The 22430-nt window shown below is 37.9% G+C and overlaps 1 protein-coding gene and 1 long non-coding RNA gene across 2 annotated transcripts; both read left to right on the forward strand.

Moving 5' to 3' along the window:
• Window positions 1-9172: 9172 nt before the first annotated feature.
• LOC105033072 (glycosyltransferase BC10) lies at window positions 9173-10832 on the forward strand. The gene has a single exon (XM_010907726.4). The coding sequence runs from the start codon at window positions 9450-9452 to the stop codon at window positions 10536-10538; it is 1089 nt and encodes a 362-aa protein (XP_010906028.1). The 5' UTR covers window positions 9173-9449; the 3' UTR covers window positions 10539-10832.
• Window positions 10833-11171: 339 nt separating this feature from the next.
• LOC109504960 (uncharacterized) lies at window positions 11172-12245 on the forward strand. The gene is made up of 3 exons (XR_012142152.1): window positions 11172-11584; window positions 11753-11785; window positions 11877-12245. It is a non-coding gene; the product is annotated as an uncharacterized lncRNA (long non-coding RNA).
• Window positions 12246-22430: the final 10185 nt, after the last annotated feature.

The raw sequence follows: 22430 nt of genomic DNA on the forward strand, positions 1-22430 counted from the left end.
CTCAAGCTCGAAACAAGGTGATCTATGAACTCAGATAAAGGTCGCCGCATCATATGAAGTCATTTTCCATGATGTAAGCTAGGTGTTGAATGATTCAATCAGAACCGGAGGCTTCGGAGACCTAGAGACACTTTCAAAAACCAGAGGACCCCTCCTACAATAAGAAGGTTCGGGATAGATGGTTTTCTTATTAATTCGAGCTAGCCAATATGGCTGAGAGGCGAAATTGTGAGAAATCAGACATCGAGTAAGTTCAATTACAACTAAAATATTTCAATCATAACAATTACAGGAAAATGATTGCAACAAATGTGATCATAAAAAAAAAGGAAAAAAAAGAACAAAAGAAGAAAAAGAAGAAGATGAAGAAGAAGAGAGATCGACATCAACTCCACATTCAGCCTGGAGTGAACCTCCCCCTTCTCTTCCCTAGGTAAAAATTGGAATTCGAATGCACCATCATCTCCCTCGCACAAACCTTATGCTCCCTGAAATGGAAAAAGTATTCATGTTAGCAACTTCCTCTTCGTGCATCCCGAGCTCCTCGATTCTACATTTTCAAATTTTAAAGGGGATGCGTGAGAAGAAGAAAGAGGTGCTCTCATCCCTAGCAACCAGCAGCAGTAATCGCTGTTCTTACCGATCCAGTTTGGAAGTAGGTGGGGCACTGATAGTGGCAGGTGTGGACCGCACCAATAAGCCATTGAGGGTCTCAAGGAAGAGATCTCCTAGTGACAAGGACTGCAATCCCTATTGAGAGAGACTGCACGGTCCAGTGGCCATTCTTCTTGGAAGTACATGCTCCAAAAAAATACCATGAGAGACTGTCATTGAAGCCACACTTGTTTCGAGCATGGCACCTTCGTAATCTCTCAATACCACAGGTCCGTACTCGCCCCAAGCGAGATGGCTATTTCCAATATCTCTCAAGTCAAATGAAAATCCATGAGGTGGCTCCACTCCCTCGAACCACCAATGGCAGTCTTAGTTGGAAAGGTGAACTTTCCTGCTTTCAAAGAAAACACCTACCGCATGCCAGCAGCGGAATAAACTGCCCCACTGTATCATGGTGTATGAGAGGTGAATTCCTACTCTGGGATGGAGGAGAGAGGAATCCCTTCTATATAAAGGAAGACTAGACTCAAGCACCCCGCAACCACCCCCATTAATCAGCTGCACGTGTCGGCTGGGAATTGGTTATAGGTACCGCCCTCGTCAACATAGATTTAATTTAAGCATAGGTGGAATGGTTGAACTGCTTCACCTCCCTTCTTCCAGGCCCCAAAGTGATGTGCATTCAATATGGGCACAGAGATATAGATGTGCCCCAAAAGTCATGCACGCAGCCTACTGCCAAAATGATGTTTCAGATTCTCCATCAACACGTAAGATCGCTCCTTTTACTCGATGCCTAGAAATAAGAAGGGTGCATGTTAAAATGGAGCCGATCCCCACCTTTGCCACCAACACTGGTCCTTTATTGACCCACATGTTGGCAAGGAGAACCATCATCAACTGACGATTGGGACTCCGAATAGCTAACTTTAACTTCAGCTAACCTCTCTACTGTGGATCGCTACTACTATTATGTGAATACTAGTGACACATCGTAATACCTGAAGTATGCTCTAGGTCCAGCCCCTATACCGGCCTGATCGAAATCTTTTAATCTATGATTACTTCGAATAGAGGAAAAGGATCAAAAGGAAATGCTCTATTCGCTTGATCGTATCTTTGATAAGAACGAGCACCCAGTTTGAATATACTCAAGTTCGGACTCTTGCTTCCTTATGCACAGGATTGATCCCAAGCTTCCACCTTGTGGTATATCTAAGGCCAAACTTGGACTTCTATCTTATAAGCGATGTCACATCAACTTCTACACCTCAAAGCACTATCGAGATCGACACTCATCTAGCGTAAAAGGGAGCAAATGCTAACATCACCAGTTCTATTCAGAGTCTGACTAAAGCCTATGAACTCTAAATGTTGATTTGCTCGAAAAAGCGATGAAGACAATGTAGTTTGGGGAATAAAGTTGCGAGTACATTATGAAAACAAAAGACGAAAAAATCAATACTGGATAAGGTGCTTTATTCTTATAAAACTATGAAAGTGAATAGTGCACACTGCCATACAAAAAGGGATAGAGCCAAAGTAAACTTAGCCTTTACTAGGAAGTTACAGAATCAAGCCTCCCATGGCGAGCTAATAGAACCAGGAGCCTCATGCAGCGGACTCGCAAGATCGGAGGTAAGGACTATAGCCGAACTCCCCCTTTCTTCAAACTCCATTTCTGAGATTTTCAGAAGGCTGGTATCTACTTCAGAAAAAAGCTTGAAAACTTGGGCTTCACATTCTCCGAACCTAGACCTAAAGGCCTGGCAGGATGCTGTGGTGATCAACATCGCCACCTCGCTCCGGGCGGCTTTGAGTAAAACTGTCCAACTTTTAGCTTTGCCCTCAGTGACTTTCCTAGCAGCATTACCCTCTGCTAGTCTAATCTGGAGCTCTGTCATTTTTGATCTTTCTTTATTAATAGTTTCACAGAGCTTGCTATTGGCCTTCTCAAATGAAACAAGGTCACACCGGAGCCCAAACAACTCCCACTCCCAATTTTGTATCGTTCAATTGAGATCGATGATTGTCAATTGCTCCGAATGAAGCTCGCCCTTAAGATGCTGTATTCGAGCCACCGAATTCCATCGAGCATCACTGGCTGCTTTAGCAATCCTATCTCTTTCCTCCACTAACTCGCATTTCCTGGCAGTATAGTCATGAAGGTTTGATCGAGCACCCTCTCGTGAACACAGCTTATTTCAGATGAAATGTCCTTGCACTTCTTTTTCATTATCTGTAGCCCTCGCTTAGCTTTGGCTGCCTTCTTCATGACCCTCCTGATCCTCCTTTGAAGTGCTTCGATCCGAGGATGGATCAGCAAGGCTGTTATTATGGCTGGGGGGCTAACTAAAAGCAAACAGGGGATATCAAACAGAGTGATCCACTAAAAGAAAAGATAATATAGGCAAAAAGGAAAGAGGCTTCCCTCTATTTCATTAATCAAAAATTTATTTACATTGCTATGGAATTTAATAACAGAAGAGATAAAGCCTCAGGCATCTGTAACCTTGGCTTGGGGTTCGACAGACGGTCCCGAGGCTATTTCGGTCGGTGATACCCTAGCCAAGGCAATGGGTTCAGAGGGCACCTCTTGAACATCGATTCCTTCAACTGTAAGGGCCTACAAAACATCCCTGGTTATTGCCTCAGGCACTTGAACCCTTTCGACTTCAGGAAGGGTGGGGGTCAGACCCCCCTCGATCTCAAGATGAGTAGGTGTCGGGCTCCCTTCGACTTCTTCATCCACCTTCGCCTCCTCCAGAAAGGATAGATCGATGTTGGGAAAGCATTCTACGACCATTCCCTGGTAATCTTTAAAGCCTGTGGCATAGAACTCATACCCAGAGTCTACTTGGATATTAGAGAATTTCTCAGATCCTTGAAACATTTCTATGGCTAGCTGCCCGGCTTCAACAACCTGACTCTCTATTCTTTTCTCGACTTCGAGGACCTCAGCCTCCATCACCCGACGTCTCTTCTTCTCTATGGCCAAGTTAGCCTCAACCTTTGACTTTCTCTCTTCTGCCTTGATCTTGTCAGCCTCCACCTTCTCCAGTGCCTCCTTCAGATGCTTGATTTCAGCATCAACCGACACTACCTGAGTTCAGGCATCAGCCTCCATGGCCTTCAGCTTACCTTAGATTTTGGTAAGTTTCACTTTTGCTGCTCTTACGACTCTATGAACACAATGAAGTAGTGCCCCAGCTGTATTAACGAAGCCAAGTTAGCACAAAACAAATGAAAATATGTTGTCTCAAGGAAGACTTATCCGAATGAAGGAAAACATGCCTTCCTTCTGTCACGCCCCAAAATTTTGCTGCTCGATCCTGGTGAGATCAGATTCTAGCAGCATTCTCTCTAAAGCCCATCAAGCTATCTTGTAGTTCTCGATGGTAGCATTCTCAGAGATCTTAGCCGCATGCTCCCGCCGACCTGATAACCCAGGAGAGTGGACTGATGTCTCCCCCTCTTGGGGGGTTGGAAGAGCCATCGATGTCGGGACATTAACCTCCGAGAGGAGTGCCAGAAGTATCTAAATCTACATAGGGGGCACCAAAAGGATCTGACCCTGTGTGAAGGCCACCGAAGGCACCTTCACCATACTCGCCTTAGTGAGTTTCGATTTCTTTGAGCCCCTAGCAGCAGTGGAGGGTGCTGCTTTCCTTTTCTGTATGGCATGCTTCCTTCGGAGTTTCTCTAGGTCCTCTTGCCTCATTCCTGCATTTAACCAAAATTAATGAATCTAATGAAAAAGAAAATGATCAAACAAAGAGCTGAGGTCTGCTAAACTGATCTCCAGGATTAGCCAAACTCAACTCAGCATGAAAGAGAGCCTGCTCTGATAATAGGTCCTTTACAAGAGGAATCGAGTACTCCTGCAACAACATGGAGCTGTGAAGATCCTCTCCCTCCAGCTTTGGAACCTGGAACATAGCTTCCCTAGATCAATCTCAGCTAAGGAGTATCAGCGACTTGATAGAAGGGCTCGAAATAAAGAAGAACTGGTCCTTCCACCCATGGACCAAAGAAGGAGCCCCCTTTATCAAAGCAGGGGCACCCTTTGGAGGAGAAATGTACTACCAATCCTGGATACATCTCTTCAAAATGAAAAAAGATTGGAAGAGAAGAATAGATGGATGGACTTTAGCCAAGGAGCAAGCAACTACAAAGCCAACGATAAATCGAAAGGAATTGGAGACGATACAACAAAGAGAGATGTTAAAGAAATGAAAAATCTCTACAATAAAGGGATGCACAGGCAACCGAAGACCGACTCGAAATAATTCTTCATAAAGACCAATCCATCTAGCGGAAGGATCACCAACCCTACTGTTGGTCATTGGGAGTTCCAGCTCGAATGCAGTCGGGATCCCATACCTACCCTGAAGTGTGCTCAACTCCCTAGAACTCAACACGGACCCTATACTGTCGAGTACAAAAATTGATTCAACTTCATGCTCTACACCTTCCCTCTCAATGTTTCCTTCCGGTGCCAGAGAATGGTTCGAAGACCAGCTCTCCCCAGAACCTTCAGTGCTGGCCATCAAAAATCAAGAGAAAGGGATGAAAAACCAAGTAGAACAGGAAAATGAAGATGAAGGGAAGGAAAGAAAAGAATGGTAGGGGGGAGAGCTGAAACTCACATATTACTTGAAAAGCAAAGACAGAGAGAGAAAAGACGATCATCGAAAAAGACTACCGATGACTAGGGAAAACCCCGAGATGGATGACTATCAAAGGTGAAAGTCCACAAAGGGTACTCCCAAAAGCATAAGGAAAGGAAATGGATGCCCTAAGCCCCTTTAACAGGCACAAAAATCAGCCACAATTTAAATTTGAGATCGTCGGAACCCGTTAGATGGGCGACATTTGGCATTTCCTCAGTGGCAAGCATAAATCAAGGTATGGTCTATGATGAGGAGCTCTGAAAATGGAGCGTGCCACCCTTCGAGTCCCATGGAAACCAATCCCTCCTCCCATTAATTATCAGATGGTGCGATGGTCGCTTTTTTGAACAGACGTCATTCCCACTTCAAATAAATACGTGCTCTTAACTCATCATTTATTGTACTCCCATCCTCCGAACCACCTAGGCTTTGGACTCGAAAGTAGAGGGCATATGTTGGGGGGTACCAAATTTGGGATTGGAGCATGTTCTCACCAATGTCGGAATAGGGTCGATCCCCGCCTATATCGTCTTTATGGCAGACATGGGATATTTTACTTGAAAAGTCATCTAATGTGGTCTGATTATAAGCCCCACATCAGATCTTGCCAATACTTATTTAGCATTTCAGTCATCTATGGAGCCGATCCTGGCCTCAGCCAATTGCCTTGGCTCTAGTGGCTGATCCTTGCCACAACCGAGTCCCAAATTGCTAACCCAGATGTCTTCCAAACATCGCACGCCGCTCCAAGAGGCATCTTGATTCTAGAAGTATACCTTCAAGATCTTTGACCGATGTTTACTCCTAATCACCTGTTGCGCCAGTGACTATTATAAACTCTCCCAGCAAAAGTCAACCTCCAAATAGGCCTGCCCGATCACATCTCTCTCTACAGTAAGCCATGTCTCTCTAAAAGGCCAGATACACATTAAGTGGGATCGCATCCAATCAGGCCACTTCAAGGATGACGCCAGGGGCATCGAGTAGTGCCCACCACCAAAGTCCCTAGTCATGCGATCTAACATGTCAGAGACATGAAAGGAGGATTGACCCTTCATTAATTTTTCACTCACAAGCTCCTCCACGAGTAAAGACAAGAGGGAGGTTCCAAAGAGGTTCCCCCACGCAGACAATCTCCACTCAGCTCCAACTGACTTTTTCGAGCTAGAGATCGTTCGCACCAATGACGCATGTTCCCCCACCTGGAATCTATCCGATCTCAGCCTTTAGACCATAACCCAACTGCCAACCCAGAGGGCTTGCTGGCTGTGGATGAGTGGATCTCGATAACTTAATCAATCTTCATTCTAATCGCTCCCCGATATCTTAATAGTGAGGGCAATCCCGAATGCCTAACCACTTATTCCGGAGAAAGATCAAACATCAGGTAACCATCCCCTATGAGGGACCAAATCGGGAGAAGTCTCAATCATTCATTTTTGTCTAATTCTGCCAAATTGCCTTTTTGTCCCGTCGCTCTACCTATTAGCTATGCTCCAGTAGAGCCCGTGTCACATCACCGCCTTGTTCATGGTCAATTGCATGCCAGATTGAAAATGTGACCGCCATCCGGGCCTATAGAAAATATCCTATATAGCTCCATACAAGTAAGATGTGGATGGAATGACCTCCCATCTAATCTTTCTAACCATGGCTCCTCTATAAGTAGAGGTAAGCAAGGGGACCCCAAAGTATGCACTCATTGGCTGGTCAAAAGTTCTTACTTTATCATTTTTTCTCCCTCTCTTTCTTCTCGGATTCCTGACTTGATCGTCAGAGGGTTCCGTCGGAGGCATCTCCGATCGAAACTTATTTTGTAGGAGGTATTATTCCTGACTTAATCGTCAGAGGATCTCCGTCGGAGCTATCTCCGATCGGGACTTATTTTGTAGAAGACATTATTCCGATAGCTCCCGTTCAGCTCCAGCCTTCTCCGACGATGGTCGGAAATCTTTCCCAACACTCATAAAGTCTAAAGAAACTCTTAATTTACTTCTCGTCGCATAGAATGGATCAATCATTAAAAATAGAAAGAATGAAGTTCAACAAGGAAGAAACGTGAAAGTTTTATTGAGAAAAATATGGTCATTATTCAAAAGAATATGGCCGCTTGGGAGTAGTCAGATGAATGCCTGAGGGTCTTGGAAATAGAAGAGCTCCTTCAATCTGTGGCTAAAGATTATTTCAATAATATCTTAAATCAAATTATAAATCCACTAATTTGTTTCATTTAGTGATTTTATTAGATTTTCAATTCTAATTTTACCGCGATATATTTTATGAAGTAAAATACTTTATAGCAATATAAGATTTTTCTAGTATAGCATTTTAAAAATATGTCATAGAATGTCACACAATAAGATTATCCCACCATTGTTCTAGTATTCCAATAAGTACATCTTCTGATATCTTTTCTCCCAAGGATCGAGATAGGATAGGACATCATATTATCCCATTCCATAGAAAAATTAAGACAGTTCTATTCTATGAAATTTTAAATCTTAGTTGTAAGTGTATTAGAAGAGGGCAATATTCTTTATGGGTAGAAATAGTTTTGAGTCATGTAAACAGTTACTTCATTTTGATAAAGTGAAATTTGATTTAACCCTGTGGTATAGCACTTTGCTGCTAAGCTAGTAAGCCCATTCTTCGACCCAATAGTAAGTATTTTAACATGTTCCATTGAAATCAAACACTTGAGTCAAACAATCATCATTTAAATGGTAGAATGTGATCAAATCTTAGGGTGCATTTAGTTTGCAATCAAAATTAAAATCAAAATAGATTGAAATAACTATTGGAATAGTCATATTTTTCAAGGTGTTGGGTTAGGATTGGAATCTAAATAAATAAAAGTTGAGATAGAATTTTAGGAAATTAGGAAATCTCATTCCCTCTTGGAATAGGAATAGGAATAAAACTTCTCCGTTTCAGAGCTCAATTTTTTTCAACCAAATATTGCATTAACGCAATTGAACAGGGCGATTTGTCCAATCTCTCCTTCAAATCAATAGAATATATTTTCTTTGAAAACTCATTGATGCACGGATTCATAACAAAGATATTATAGGGTGGACATCTAATGTATTCCAAGATCTTTTTAATACAAAAACAATCCATTTATAACCATACTTTCTATAAAATAATTATAATATCTGATCTTGTGAGGCCCACAGATTCATTTTCTTTACGAGGAAGACACATTCTGCGGAAGCCTGCCTCCTTCAGAATATAGATGAAGACACCTAGGTATTATATAATTAGAAACATTAAAAGCATGTTTATAACTTCTTAAAGCCCACTAAATAAGCCTGACTTTCTTGCCGGGTGCCACCTTCCTATCCCCTTTTTCCTTGCATTTGTCCTTCTTCAATAATTATTTTTCTTTTCTTCTAAACAATTAGAAATACCAAGATAGATAGGGGTTTTATCTTTCATGCAAAAGAAGAATACATCTTCCTTTGGACAAATGCAATGATCGTTATGAGATCCAGACACATATATGAATGGAGAAAGTTGTACACACAAGGTACCATCTAAGTAGATTGCATGCGAAAGACACGACTTGAATCCTACTCACATGTATTCCTTGAGATCCAACTGTATTTTCTTAGTTCTCAAGATCACAAACCGTCCAAAAATATATGATCTCTATCTTTCTCACAAATAAGTGACATTATAATCCGTTAATTTGTTGGAGAATCGGAGCTTCGGAGTTGCCATTTGACGGCCCAAAATCAAAGAAAAACCGTAATACGCTAACCGCACCACAAACAATTCAGCAAGTCTCATTCCTGTCATTTTAAAACAATGAAAAAAAAAAAAAAGAAAAAAAAAAAAAAAAAAAAAAAGGGAAATAAAGGAATTGAGGAAAGGGTCAAGCGAATCTGGCTCGCTCCTTTCGCCCTCAATCCCATCTCCCGCCCCGCCCGGCTCCCCTTCTCTCCCATCTCCAACCCCTAAAAAATATCCAATTTTGATCCCAAAATCGAGATATGTTGGACCGCAACAAAGAGATCCGTGTCTCTCTCCTTCGATCTCCACTGCCCTCTTCTCCCCGTAAAACCCTAATCCCCTAGGTTTCGATTTTTATCGGTTTTTCGAAACTTTTTTTATTGGGTTGGAGAAATTGTGAGCGAGGTCGAGGGATTTGGCCCAAAAATGCTCTCGAAATCGCCGTTTATTCTTTCATTTCTTCTTCTGTTATCGCTTCCCCTTCTCTTCTTTCTTGTTCCCCGGATTCTGCCCCCAAAGACGCTCCCGAGCATCCCGGATCCCGACGAGATGGACGATCTCGCCCTCTTCCGCCGCGCCACCCTCGCCTCCGACGGCGGCGGAGGAGGCGGCGCCGGTACCGGGATCCGCCGCCGCCCACCGTCGCCGCCCAAGATCGCGTTCCTCTTCCTCACCGACTCCGACCTCTCCTTCGCCCCCTTGTGGGAGAAGTTCTTCAAGGGGCACGGTCGGCTGATGAACGTCTACGTCCACGCCGACCCCGCCGCCCGCCTCCATCTCCCGCCGACGCCGTCGTTCCGCGGGCGATTCATCCCGGCCAAAGCTACCCAGCGCGCCGCACCGACCCTCATCTCCGCCGCCCGCCGCCTCCTCGCGGCGGCGCTCCTAGACGACCGTGCCAACGCCTTCTTCGCCCTCGTCTCCCAGCACTGTATCCCTCTCCACTCCTTCCGCTTCGTCTACCACGCCCTCCTCACCGACGCCGGGGCGCCCCCTTCCTCCACCTCCGGCGGCCGTCTCCGCCGCCGCCACCGCAGCTTCATCGAGATCCTCTCTAGTGATCCCATTCTCCGGGACCGCTACAACGCCCGCGGCAGGAACGTCATGCTGCCGGAGGTACCCTTCGAGCGCTTCCGCTTAGGCTCCCAGTTCTTCATTCTGGCGAGGCGCCACGCCGTTCTTGTCGTCCGGGACCGCCGCCTCTGGAAGAAGTTCCGGATGCCGTGCCTCAAATCCATGAAGGATTCTTGCTACCCGGAGGAGCATTACTTCCCCACCCTTCTTGATATGCAAGACCCCAGTGGCTGCACTCACTACACCCTCACTCGTGTCAACTGGACTGGCAGCGTCGGGGGCCACCCCCACACTTATCGCCCGCCGGAGATCTCCGGCGATCTCATCAGGGAGCTGAGGAAGTCCAATTCCACCTATTCTTACCTCTTTGCCCGCAAGTTCTCGCCCGACTGCCTCGATCCCCTGCTCGAGATCGCCGACACCATCATCTTCCGAGATTAGTGTGTCAATTACTCCTTTTGGTTGTCCAATTGTTCTGGGTGATCGATGCACACAAATGAATGAGGTATGGAACTGACCCATTGTCACAAGATCGTTTCTTTGGGTTGTGGAAAAGGAGAGACTTTTGTTGTGGATTCCTGAAGCCCGTAGTGCACGTGTTGGTGTGGTAAGGCACCGGCATTGGTGGGTTTTCATGGAAACTAGTCCTTGTTTGGAGAAAGGATTGTGTATAATATATGCTCTTAGTGATACGTTGCAGAAATATGAGAATTATAATAAGTCTTCTTTTTCTTACTTCTTCCTTTTCTTTTTTTTTTTTTTTTTTTTTTTGGCATATAGAAGTATATATGGTAAGCTTCATTCCATAAATTGGGATATTTTGTTGCTGCATTGTGAACTACTGAGAGAAAAATCACTCCAAGATGTTTGTTTGAAGTTTCTCCATGGATGGATGGAATGAATTGTGTTATATGTTAGGTTCATTGGCTTGATGCTTTCAGGTCCACATTTCCCTGGGTTATTGCTCTTGATCTCTTGCTGTTCTAATGCTCTAGACAAAAAAGTCCATCCTTTTGGACTAATTTTTCTTCTGGGTGCAAGGAGGAAAGCTGACCGGGATTTGAGTTAGGTGATTGTGAGTTTCTTAGTAGTCCCACAGGCATTTCTGTTTTCTGAGTACCAAGTTTTAAGATCTCTTTTCAATGATTGTGGATTCCTCTTTGAGTTGCTACTGTTTCTACTACCATAGAATGGAGTGATCTTGATGTGGTGTACAAAGATTTTGCTTGGCTTTGTTTTTACTTCGACCGGACATTGTGGGGTTGGTGATGGTAAACTGGTAATGAATGATGACTTGTTCTTTTCTATTCTCATTTCCTGTAGGGTTTGATGAAAAATTGAGAGGTACTGGCTAAAGCTGCTCCCTCTCTTCCCCTTCATTTGGAAACAACATCTCTCTCTTCCTGAGTCTCAGTTTTTTTTCTTCTTCCTCCTCTCCTAATCCAGACCTGGCCAGATGCTCATTGGAGGGTTAGCGGCTTAATGAGGTTAGTGAGAAAAGGACCGAAAACATTCTTACTTAGGCATTAGTATCCCATCTTATCTTATATACAAAATGCAATCGATCAGTACATATGGTACTTTTATTGTTTTCACTTTTAAGTTCTTTTCAATTCCACTCTACCTTCTATGATATAGTGATTGAAATCATGCAGTTAAGTGTCGGCAAAGTTTCTTCATGGAGCGAGGTTAGTGAAACCTTTTCCCTTTCTCCCGTGGTTTCAGACCAGATGATTCTTACATTCCCTTTTCTTTTCTTTTTGTTGTTTCTGAACCTAGGGGTGGCTATGGTGAAAGCGACACCTCCTCATTTCCTGTCCTTCCCTTTTCGTGAGGCCAATACTTGGACAACAATCTATCTACTACCCTTATCTATCTATCTATAAAATATATATTAGATTAGATGCTGGCCGGGCCCCAACAAGCCGTGACATCTCCATTAGTAGCGTGGGGCCCTTTGTGTGAAAAGAAAGTGCAGAGAGGGGCGCTTTTTTTCCTCCCAACTTCTACCTTTCGCTTTCCCTGGTGCTCGCTGCCATCGTTTTCAATCCTTCATTTTTCTCCACCGGTTGGGAGTGGAGGGTGACCGGTCTTGGACCGGCCGGGCAGGCTTTTTCTTCCTTTCTATTAAACATGGGCCCAGCAAGCTTTTCCTTTCTTGTCTTTTAACAAATTAACAACCATCGTTGTTTTTTCTTTTATTTTAGTTTATTTTCGTATGTTTAAGCAATGTTGAATGGGCTGGTGGGCCTGCATCCCTCATAAGACGTGGCTTTTCTACTTCCAAGGCCCAGATGTGGCTTTTCTACTTGCAAGCTTGGGCCCTGTGAGGTTGTGACGGGGTAGAAAAGTGCCATGTCTTATCCTCTTGGAGAAAGATGGTTTGGAAGAGGATGAATTGGAGAACGGAGGATGGATGAAAGAGAGCATGGATAAATCTTCTGTCCATTCTTTCTTATATTTATATTGTGTTTGGTTGGGGTCATAAAAAAATGGATAGAAGATTGAAAGTTACAACAAAAATGGATGAAAGGAGAGAAGTTGTCATGCAAGAAAATATGGATGGAGCATTAATGGATAGATTTTTATATTGACAAAATCATCCCTTATTATTTTTTAACAAAAATATAATATTTCTTTATTTTTTTATTTATATTATTTATATATATTTTTAAATATACTATCAATCATATATTATTAAATTTTATTACTAATTATTTTAATTTTAGTATATAATTTTGATAGTTATAATTAAATAATAAAAATTATGTTCTATTTTTTTATTTTTATTTACTATTTTTAATTAATTATTTGTATAATATTAATTAACTATTTAAATTAATTATAGATTAATTAGTTATTTAAATAATTAATATATATAATTAGTTCATTAATATTAATTTAGAGAATCATATATTAAACTAGATTAAAATTAAATATTTATATTTTTTTATATAATTATTGATTATAAAGATTATAGGTTTATGCATTATGTATTTCTTTAGTATAAATATGTTATAAATTAATAATAATAATATTTTTATTAAAAGATGGTCTCGTAAAAATATTATACAAATATCATTTATCTTTTCTTTTATATTTATATTCCAAATAAAGTATGAAATCATTTCCATCCATTCTTTCTTCAATATTTCATCAAATATATAAAAAGATAGATGGAAGATTCATCTATTCTCTCTCTCATCCATTCTTCCTTTAATCCATCTTTCAAACCAAATAAAGGGTTAGTGAAATACGAAAGGATGGATAGAAATAATTTTTTTTTTTATTTGGTATAAGAGAAATGAAAGAAAGGATGATATTCATATGATATTTTTACTAAAATATCTTTTTATGAAATTTTTTTATTAATTTATAATACTTATTTATATTAAAAAATATTACAATTTATAAACTTATAATCTTTAAAGTTATAATTATACAAATATTTAATTTTAATTGAGTTTAATTCAATAGATAATTTAATTAATTAATTATATATGAATTAATTTATCTATATATATTAATTATAATAATAACTAGTTAATTTGTGATTAGTTTAATGCAGATAGTTAACTAAAAATAGTAAATGTAAAGAAAAAATAGAAGACTATTCTAATTATTTATCTATAATTATGAAAATTATATATTAAAATTAAAGGTAATTAGTAATAAAATTTAATAATATAGAATTTATAGTATAGATGATGTAAAAATATATATAAATAAAATCAATAAAAATATAAAGAAATGTTATTATTTTATAAAAAAATAATAAAAAATAATATTGTCAATACAAAAATTTATTTCTCACATATTTTATTGATCCTTTCTTGCATCTTCCTAAATTGGGAGGATAATAGTTGATAGACAAGGATAGATGGGCAATTTCTCCATTTTATCCATCTTCTAAATTTTTTTAATCAAATAATGGATGAAGGTCATCAATCCTTCCAACCTTATCCATCATTTCTCCCGTGACTTTAGCCAAACATGGTTAGTTTTTGAGAGTTGCACATTAAGATGCATTGCATTTCTATTTGGATGACCATGTTAGGAAGCTTGACCCAAGTTTCAAAGTTTTTTCAAAATAAAATCGAATATTTGCAGAAATAATTTATTTTATTTTTTGATCTTGCAGATTCAGTTTGCTTTTGGTAATAATTTTTTAATAATAATCTAGTTTTAAAAGTTTTACCCGAAAGATGAAAAATTTATCCAAAAATCAAAATTTTTTAGATAAATATTTTTTAAGCAATATTCAAATAAAAAAAATAATTTATTCATGTTCTTTTATATATTAAAAAATGACTCTTGAATATATTATCCACGTTGTTTTGTATTACTGTTTCCCAAGTAAGTTATCAAAATCTATCCATATTTTTTATAATATCATTTATTATATATATATTATATTATATTAATATATGATATTCTAAAAATATATTATAATGTATAATATTATTATTATATAATAAAATATTATATTATTATAATAAATTATAATATAATAATAAATCATATTATAATAATACATAATATTGTAATAAAATAATAATATGTTATATTAGAATAATATATGATAATATATAATAAATATTATATGATATAATCATTATATTGTTATATTATTATCACAGGGTTAGAAATATTGTGGAAATAAAATAAAATATTATAATTAATGAAAAAATAACTTATCCATATTTTAGATAGGTAAGATTTTTTTTCTATTTCATAGATAAATCCTATTCATATGAATATAACTTCCCTATTTAGAGAAGCATAAGAATATAGATAAGTTGGTCAATTGGAAAGTTGACCAACTTTTTTTATGATATTCATCTATCGAAGAACAAATTCTTAGTATAAATTATATTTTGGGTCTCTGAAGTTTAGGCTAATTTTTAAAATATTCCAAAAATTTAAAAAGCTCAAATTTATTCCTTTTATTTTTTAGATTATTTTAATATAATTTTTTTTTGTGTTACGTCCTGATCCGATGGCTCGAGTCGAGCACGTTATAGATGGCCGCACATCTATAAAGTTTAACCCTATAGAACATGTAAGGCATGTCTTATTTATTCATACCCATTTAAAACTTAGGTGGTGATATAAATAATTAATCTAAATCATTTATTCAAAAGAAATAGTCCACAATGAATAAGAACAAGCAAAAATCAAATTTATTCAAGAGAAAGCTAAATAAATATCTTTTAAATTCTTAGGAGTGTATAAGCTTTATAGACTTAATAAGTTTTCAAAAACATCTAGTGGGATCAAACATAAAATATTTTTTTAATATAAACAATTTAACAACATTAAGATACATTCACCAACATAAATTTTTTTTCAAAATATGCATGCATGTATAACAGTAAATCATCGGTTCTCTCTTGGTCTTTGATGACTATGGCTACACAATTAGTTCTATGACATGGTCTTGAAGAGATTAGCCCTTAAATATAGAATACACGATTCAATAGCATTTACCAATGAATAGCCTTAATTGGCTAAATCCAAAAATAAACTAACTCTAAATTATTCGACCATGCCTAGGGTGCGAATATGTCGAGTTGAGTATCTAGAAGCTCGAGCTCAACTCGAGTCAAAATATTGAGTCTCAAAATTTGACTTTCGATCAATCGAGCCTCAATATTCCAAGCTCGATCTTAACTCAATGAGAAAAGAATAATATTCAAGATCGACTCAATTCGTTTCGAATGTCAACCGAACCATACTTGAGCTCGATTAAGAGTCTACTCATTAATTAATGAAAAATATGATAAAAATAAAGCAAGGAGCATAGTGTTCTAACTTCTGAGGAAGGATAGTTAAACTTTTATGCAAAATGAAGGATAGCTTGGCTATTATTCATGGTATAAATGATTTAAATAATTTTAAAAAATTATGTTTAGTTGTTCACTATCTTTTTAAGCTTTTTTCAATTATTGTGCATCCACATGATCTATGGAGTAAAACCAAAGTTGTAATATGATAAACCTATGAAATATAACATTGAATTCAAAATCTTGAGTCATATTATTCCAAATAAAGTCGTATTCGAAAGAGTGCCACTAAAAAAGAAATAAAGCTTCATGAACTTGTCAACCGCAACCTATTTGCGATGGACATGAATATGAAATGCAAGGTCAATGTTACAATGCAGTCAGATATGATCCCGAAGGAATATGTTTCCCTTGTACAGTATAGGAAACATTTGAAATCATCCAATTCATAAGTCGAGACCTTTTGATCCTAGCTTCGACCGCTGACGATCCTTAACTCTCAGAAATTCTCTTGAGTAGAACACTTAGGATCAGCCGGTTCTAACTTCGGCCTCATCCCATTTTGATATCAAGCTCGTCTCAACCACTATGACAACTGACATCTAACATCTGTCCAGCATTTATAGACAACTGGACACCTGAATTGGTCGATCTCTGACTTCAGCCACAAACATACTTCAGCCTTCATTGGTCTTATTTTACTGAATGCTGTTGACTCCAGCCACTCCTTTCCTTCGGCACCCATCCCCATCAGACCATGCCGAAGTCTTGATGAAAGAAGCCGATCCAACTTAATCCTTGCCCTTATTTCAAAATTTAAAGATGCCCGTGATGGTTTCGGGATAGACAAGGCAGGTGTAACAATCCTATCTCAGAAATTTTGATCGAAAATCCTGCTATATCGCACCTAACTCAGCCATATAACTTGCCTAAAATGATTTTCCAACCTTCACCTACAAAAAGACCTCCAGGAGACCCCCTAAAGTATGTGTGAACAGTCTCTCTATACTTCTCATTTATTTTTCTAATTTCTGATTTGAGCATCAGAGGGTCTCCATCAGAGCTAACTTCAATCGAGACTTACTTTATAGGTTTCGTCTTCTGAGAGGATGCACCATCACTCCAGTCTCTCTGACCAAGATTCAAATTTCAGCGGCAATAGATTGACACTAGAGGAAGGAGCTTCTAACCCGTTTGTAAGAAGAAGCAAAAGATCGAGACTATGGCCCCATGCAGGATATCTTTCCAACGATCTAATGTCGCTGCTACCTCCCAGCCAGTGGAGAATGTAGCCAGTCAGCAAGCTCCAATGCAACTACTGTCAGAGGCTTCTCAGCAACCTCTACAGCAAGTAGCAGCAGTCAACATAACCTGCTATTTCAACAGGTCTAGACCTTGACAACAACCCTTCAGGTGATGCAGCAGCTTCATGCTGTATCGATGGCAGCAGCACTAGTAGCAGCAACACCAGTAGCAACCAACCAATGCTACACTGATAGTGGATCCGCAGCTAGCAAATCTGTAGGGTTATGATGGCACAACAGAAGTATGGATTTCGAAAATTTAAACTAAAAAATTCTAAATATTAAACCCTAAATCAGGACCTCCTTGATGATTAACAAACATATGAAACATTCTCATAACATATTAGAAGGTATAGAAAAATATCTACAGCATTGTATCCTAATTTTTCGATAGAATTTCCATCAGGCACCCACGTGTTCGCCCTCCAACAGTGATCCACACAGGATTTTGATCAAGACACAAGCTTCTTAATCTGATTCCTCCCTCCAAATTCTTTCTCCAAAAATTTTCTCGGATAGTAGAACCCTCGGACCTCCTTCCTCTCCTCCTAGCCTTCCTATCTCTATCCTTCTTGTCTTCTTGTCTTCTTTAAATCTCTTCCTAGATCCTTGTCCTAAAATCGGACTTGTCCTTACTATTTTAGGACTTGTCTTAATAAGAGAAGGAGGAAAATAATTGGACAATGGGGGAGATGTGTAAGAAAGAAGAGATAAGAACTTATTCTGATGCATCTAACCTCTGGCGTGCGTCCCCTTTTATACTTGAAGATCGAACATCATCAGGATCAATTTGCACCCCTCCAATCCATTTCTTATGCCCAATCTCACGTTGTTCTACCCTTCTCATGTTGGTCTAAGTTTTCTTGACACATAGAAAAGATCTAAATTTTTCCAAGAGTCGCTTCACATAGAAGGACTCTTTGGAATAAATTCAACGATACATTTCCAATGAGTCGCAAAGGTTTTTTATTTGGCACATGCAATCTCCTCCTTAGATTAGTGCAACACCACTATCCAATGGTCCATAAGGGAGGCACCAATCTAGTTTTAGCATGGAATCCATGAGGCATGAAAAAAATTAAGAGTCCATAACCATATGGACTTCCTAATGGCGCTAAGGATAAGGGGGCCAGCTAGGTTTCCTATTTTATCCAATTTCCATCGATAATTCATGAAGTGTTTTAGCCACAAGAGGACTCCTCTGCGCCTAATATAAGATCTGAAACCTTTGCAAATTTTTTCATGATGGAATAAAAATATAAGGACTAGGAAAGGGGCATCCCATCCCATGGCATGCCATCTTAAATCTTGCGCACAAAAAAATTCACCACAAGTCAGAGAGAGAATCTCTGGTGCATGGGATGCTTGGTTTGTGGTGCTAACATCTTAGCTCAACCAGTCAAGGGTTAACCCAAGTTAAACTCAAATTTGGTTTGAGTTTAATTAGATTTAATTAGCCCAATCTGGAATCAATTTTGAATCCGATTCAAATCTAAGAGTTAGGATTTGCAACATGTGCTAGCATATTCATCTTGCAAACATGATCTAATCCAATTAAATTCTTGATCAATTCTCTTTATGTGTGATCCATTGGGTTTCATATCTAGTCAGCAGTAGGTCCAAGTACAAGTTGATCTGATTTGATTAGAATTCAATCTAACCGATTTAGGTCCAATCAAGCTAACCCGATTTCAGTAATTAGAATCATTTCTAATTGACAATTGAATTAAATTTTTTAATTCAATCAAACCTATAAGATAAGATTGATGTTTAGCAATGTATCATGCCTATCCAAAAAATATAAAATTTTGATAAAAATATCAAAAATATCCTTCAGTGGTAAGTTACCATGCAATTCGATCCTGCGATCATCCTGCATTCCGAATATGACTATGGATATAGAAACATGTCAAATCTAATATCACATTCATATTTCTTTTAATCTTATAATGATGATTTGATGAATGACATATTAGAAATTCTTTCTAATTTTCATCCTATTTGGATCAAAGACTCTCTGAATCATCAGTCGATTAAAGTAAGTAGGATGTGATCTCCTCTTACTAGGAGTGATTGATTCTATATTGACCTACTCACAACCTTCATACATAATTCACCATATCCAAAACACCCCATACATAACTAAGTCATGATTGAATATGAACCAAAATATGAATTCATATATATAAGGTTCTATGATAGTCTTAGATCAAAGGACTACATGTATAACTTCCACTATAAGAAAATATCTTGGAAAGGTAAGTAGATCCATAAGATATTTCTTAAGTCGGATTAGTTCAGTAAACTCATTCTCTAATGAGCACCATATTCTTGTATTTGTGTCTCACACAAGCAGCTTATGAGATCAGTCACTCTCATCATCGAGCATACATAGGATGTCCCAGTCTATCTGAAATATTGATCCTCTACTTAATATATCTATGATTAGGAATATTCTAAATCAAGATTTTTAAGATTTTATGTCTCATAGATATGATCTTATCATAATCCTAAAATCATTATCTTGATTTATGGGATTCATCATAATTATTACAAATTGTAAGATGCATTATATGATGAAAAATAAATATCTTATATTTATTCATAAAATATCAATTACATGAGTTTGAAAAATTATAAGAAAAATTCATCAAAATATAAATTTCAATTGGCTTGTAGTGCATATTCCTTTCAATCTTTTACTTGCACTAAAGCCAATCACCCTTATATTTAATTCTCATACAATCAAGATGGAGATCGAACTGCTGCTGTGGTAGAGCCTTAGTAAATGGGTTTACTATATTATTTTTTATATCTACTCATTCAATGACTATATTTTGTCTCTCGATAATTTTACGAACAAGGTAGAAGCGCCTTAGAATATGCTTGAATTTATGATGAGACCTTGATTCCTTTTCTTGAGCAATAGCTCCAATATTATCACCATAAAATGGTACCGAGTTCTCAATTTTAAAAATGACATCCAATTCAGTAATGAACTTCTTCATCTAGACAGCTTCCTTGACGGCTTCACTTGCGGCTATGTACTCTGCCTTAGTGGTTGAATCATCTACAGTCTATTGCTTAGAACTTTTTTAACTTACTGCTCCATCATTTAAAGTAAAGACATATCCTAAAGTGGACTTGCTATCATCAGAGTCTAATTGAAAACTAGAGTCAGGAATACCCTTCTAGTTTTAGATCCGATCCTCCATATACCAGAAAAATATCTTTAGTTCTTCTTAAGTATTTAAGAATATTTTTTACTACTTTTCAATGATCTTCATTTAGATCAGTCTGAAATCTACTAACTATGCCAACGCATAGGCAACATCAGGCCTTGTACATAGCATAGCATATATGATTGACCCTACTGCTAAAGCATAGGGAATAGAACTCATTCTACTTCTCTCTTTTGGTATTTTAGGAAACATCCTTTTAGAGAGATGTATGCCTTGACTCAAGGATAAGCAACCTCTTTTACTTCCATCCATGTTAAATCTTTGTAGCACAAAGTCTATGTACCTGGATTGGGACAAACCTAACATCCTCTTAGATCTATCCCTATAGATTTTTATACCAAGTATATGGGATGTTTCGCCCAAGTCCTTCATAAAAAACTTACTTGATAGCCATGTTTTGATCAATTATAATATTGAGATATCATTTTCAATGAGAAGTATGTCATTCACATATAAAATAAAGAAGATAATGGTACTCCCATTAGTCTTCTTATACACACAAGATTTATCCATATTTTTGACAAAGCCAAACTCTTTGACTATAACATTAAAGCGGATGTTCCAACTCCTCGAGGTCTGCTTTAATCCATAAATAAATTTTTTAAGCTTGCATACCTGGTTTGTTCTCCCTCTTGAGATAAATCTTTCTGGCTGAGACATGTAAATCTCTTCCTCAAGATAACCATTAAGAAAGGCGGTCTTGACGTCTTGCCAAACTTCATAATCATGGTATGCTACTATTACAAGCATAATTTATATTGATTTAAGCATGGCAACAAGTGAGAATATTTCATCATAATTAATACCCTATTTTTGCCTGAAATCTTTAGCTACAAATCTAGCTTTATAGGTTTCGACTTGGCCATCTGTTCTAATCTTTTTCTTATAAACTCATTTGCATCCAATAGGGGTCACACTTTCTGGTGTATCAATCAAAATCTATACTTGGTTGGAGTACATTGAGTCCATTTCAGATTTCATAGCCTCTAGCCATTTATTTAAGTCCTTACTCATAACAACTTCCATATAGGTTCGAGGTTCGTCATTCTCAATGATGTGGGTTTTATTATTTTCAATAATGAACTCGTAACTCAAAGGTGCATTTCGCACTCTATCTGACCTTCGGAGAGGAGGTATATCTTGTGGTTGTACCTCAGCAATGGGTATTTCTGGTTGAAAAATATCTTGTGCTTCTATTTGTTGGTCTTGAACCTCATCAAGTTTAATTTTTTTCTCATTGTCCCTTTCTAGGATAAACTCTTTTTTCATAAAAATGGCATGCTTATTGACAAAAATCTTTTATTCAGTAGGGTGGTAAAAGAGGTATATCATACTTTCTTTAGAATAACCTACAAATAAGTATTTATCTATCCTGGCACTTAGCTTATATCCAAAATTTTTTTTTACATAAGCAGAATAGTCCCAAATCTTAAGATACTTAAGATTAGACTTTTTACCTCTCCATATCTTATATAGAGTGCTTGGCATAGATTTTGAAGGTACTCTGTTTAGGATATATACAGCAATCTTTAGGACATATCTCTAGAAGAAAATAGATAAGTCTGTAAAGTACGTCATAGACTGCACTATATCTAATAAAGTGCGATTTTTTTTTCAGCTATATCATTTAGCTGCAGTGTATAACAAGAGATTCATTCTGAGAGAATCTTTTTTTCTTTAAGATATTGTAGAAATTCACTGAATAAGTATTCTCCTCCTCGATCGGATTGAAAAATTTTAACATTTTTTTTTCAGTTTGTTTCTCGACCATACTTTGATACTCTTTAAATTTATTAAAAGCTTTGAATTTATGTTTCATAAGATATACATATCCAAACCTAGATAAATTATCAGTGAACGTAATAAAATAAGTGTATCCTCCACTGGCTTCAATTGTCATAGGACCACATACGTCTGTATGTATAAGTTCTAATAACTCATTTATCTTTTTTTCATGTCCATTAAATGGTGTCTTGATTATTTTATCTATAAGACAAGATT

The sequence above is a fragment of the Elaeis guineensis genome, chromosome 6 (assembly GCF_000442705.2).
Source record: "Elaeis guineensis isolate ETL-2024a chromosome 6, EG11, whole genome shotgun sequence".
In the NCBI taxonomy this organism is placed as follows: Eukaryota; Viridiplantae; Streptophyta; class Magnoliopsida; order Arecales; family Arecaceae; genus Elaeis; species Elaeis guineensis.

What these genes read in the sequence shown, in the direction of transcription:
- LOC105033072 (XM_010907726.4), top strand. Translation starts at nt 9,450, where the DNA reads ATGCTCTCGAAATCGCCGTTTATTCTTTCATTTCTTCTTCTGTTATCG.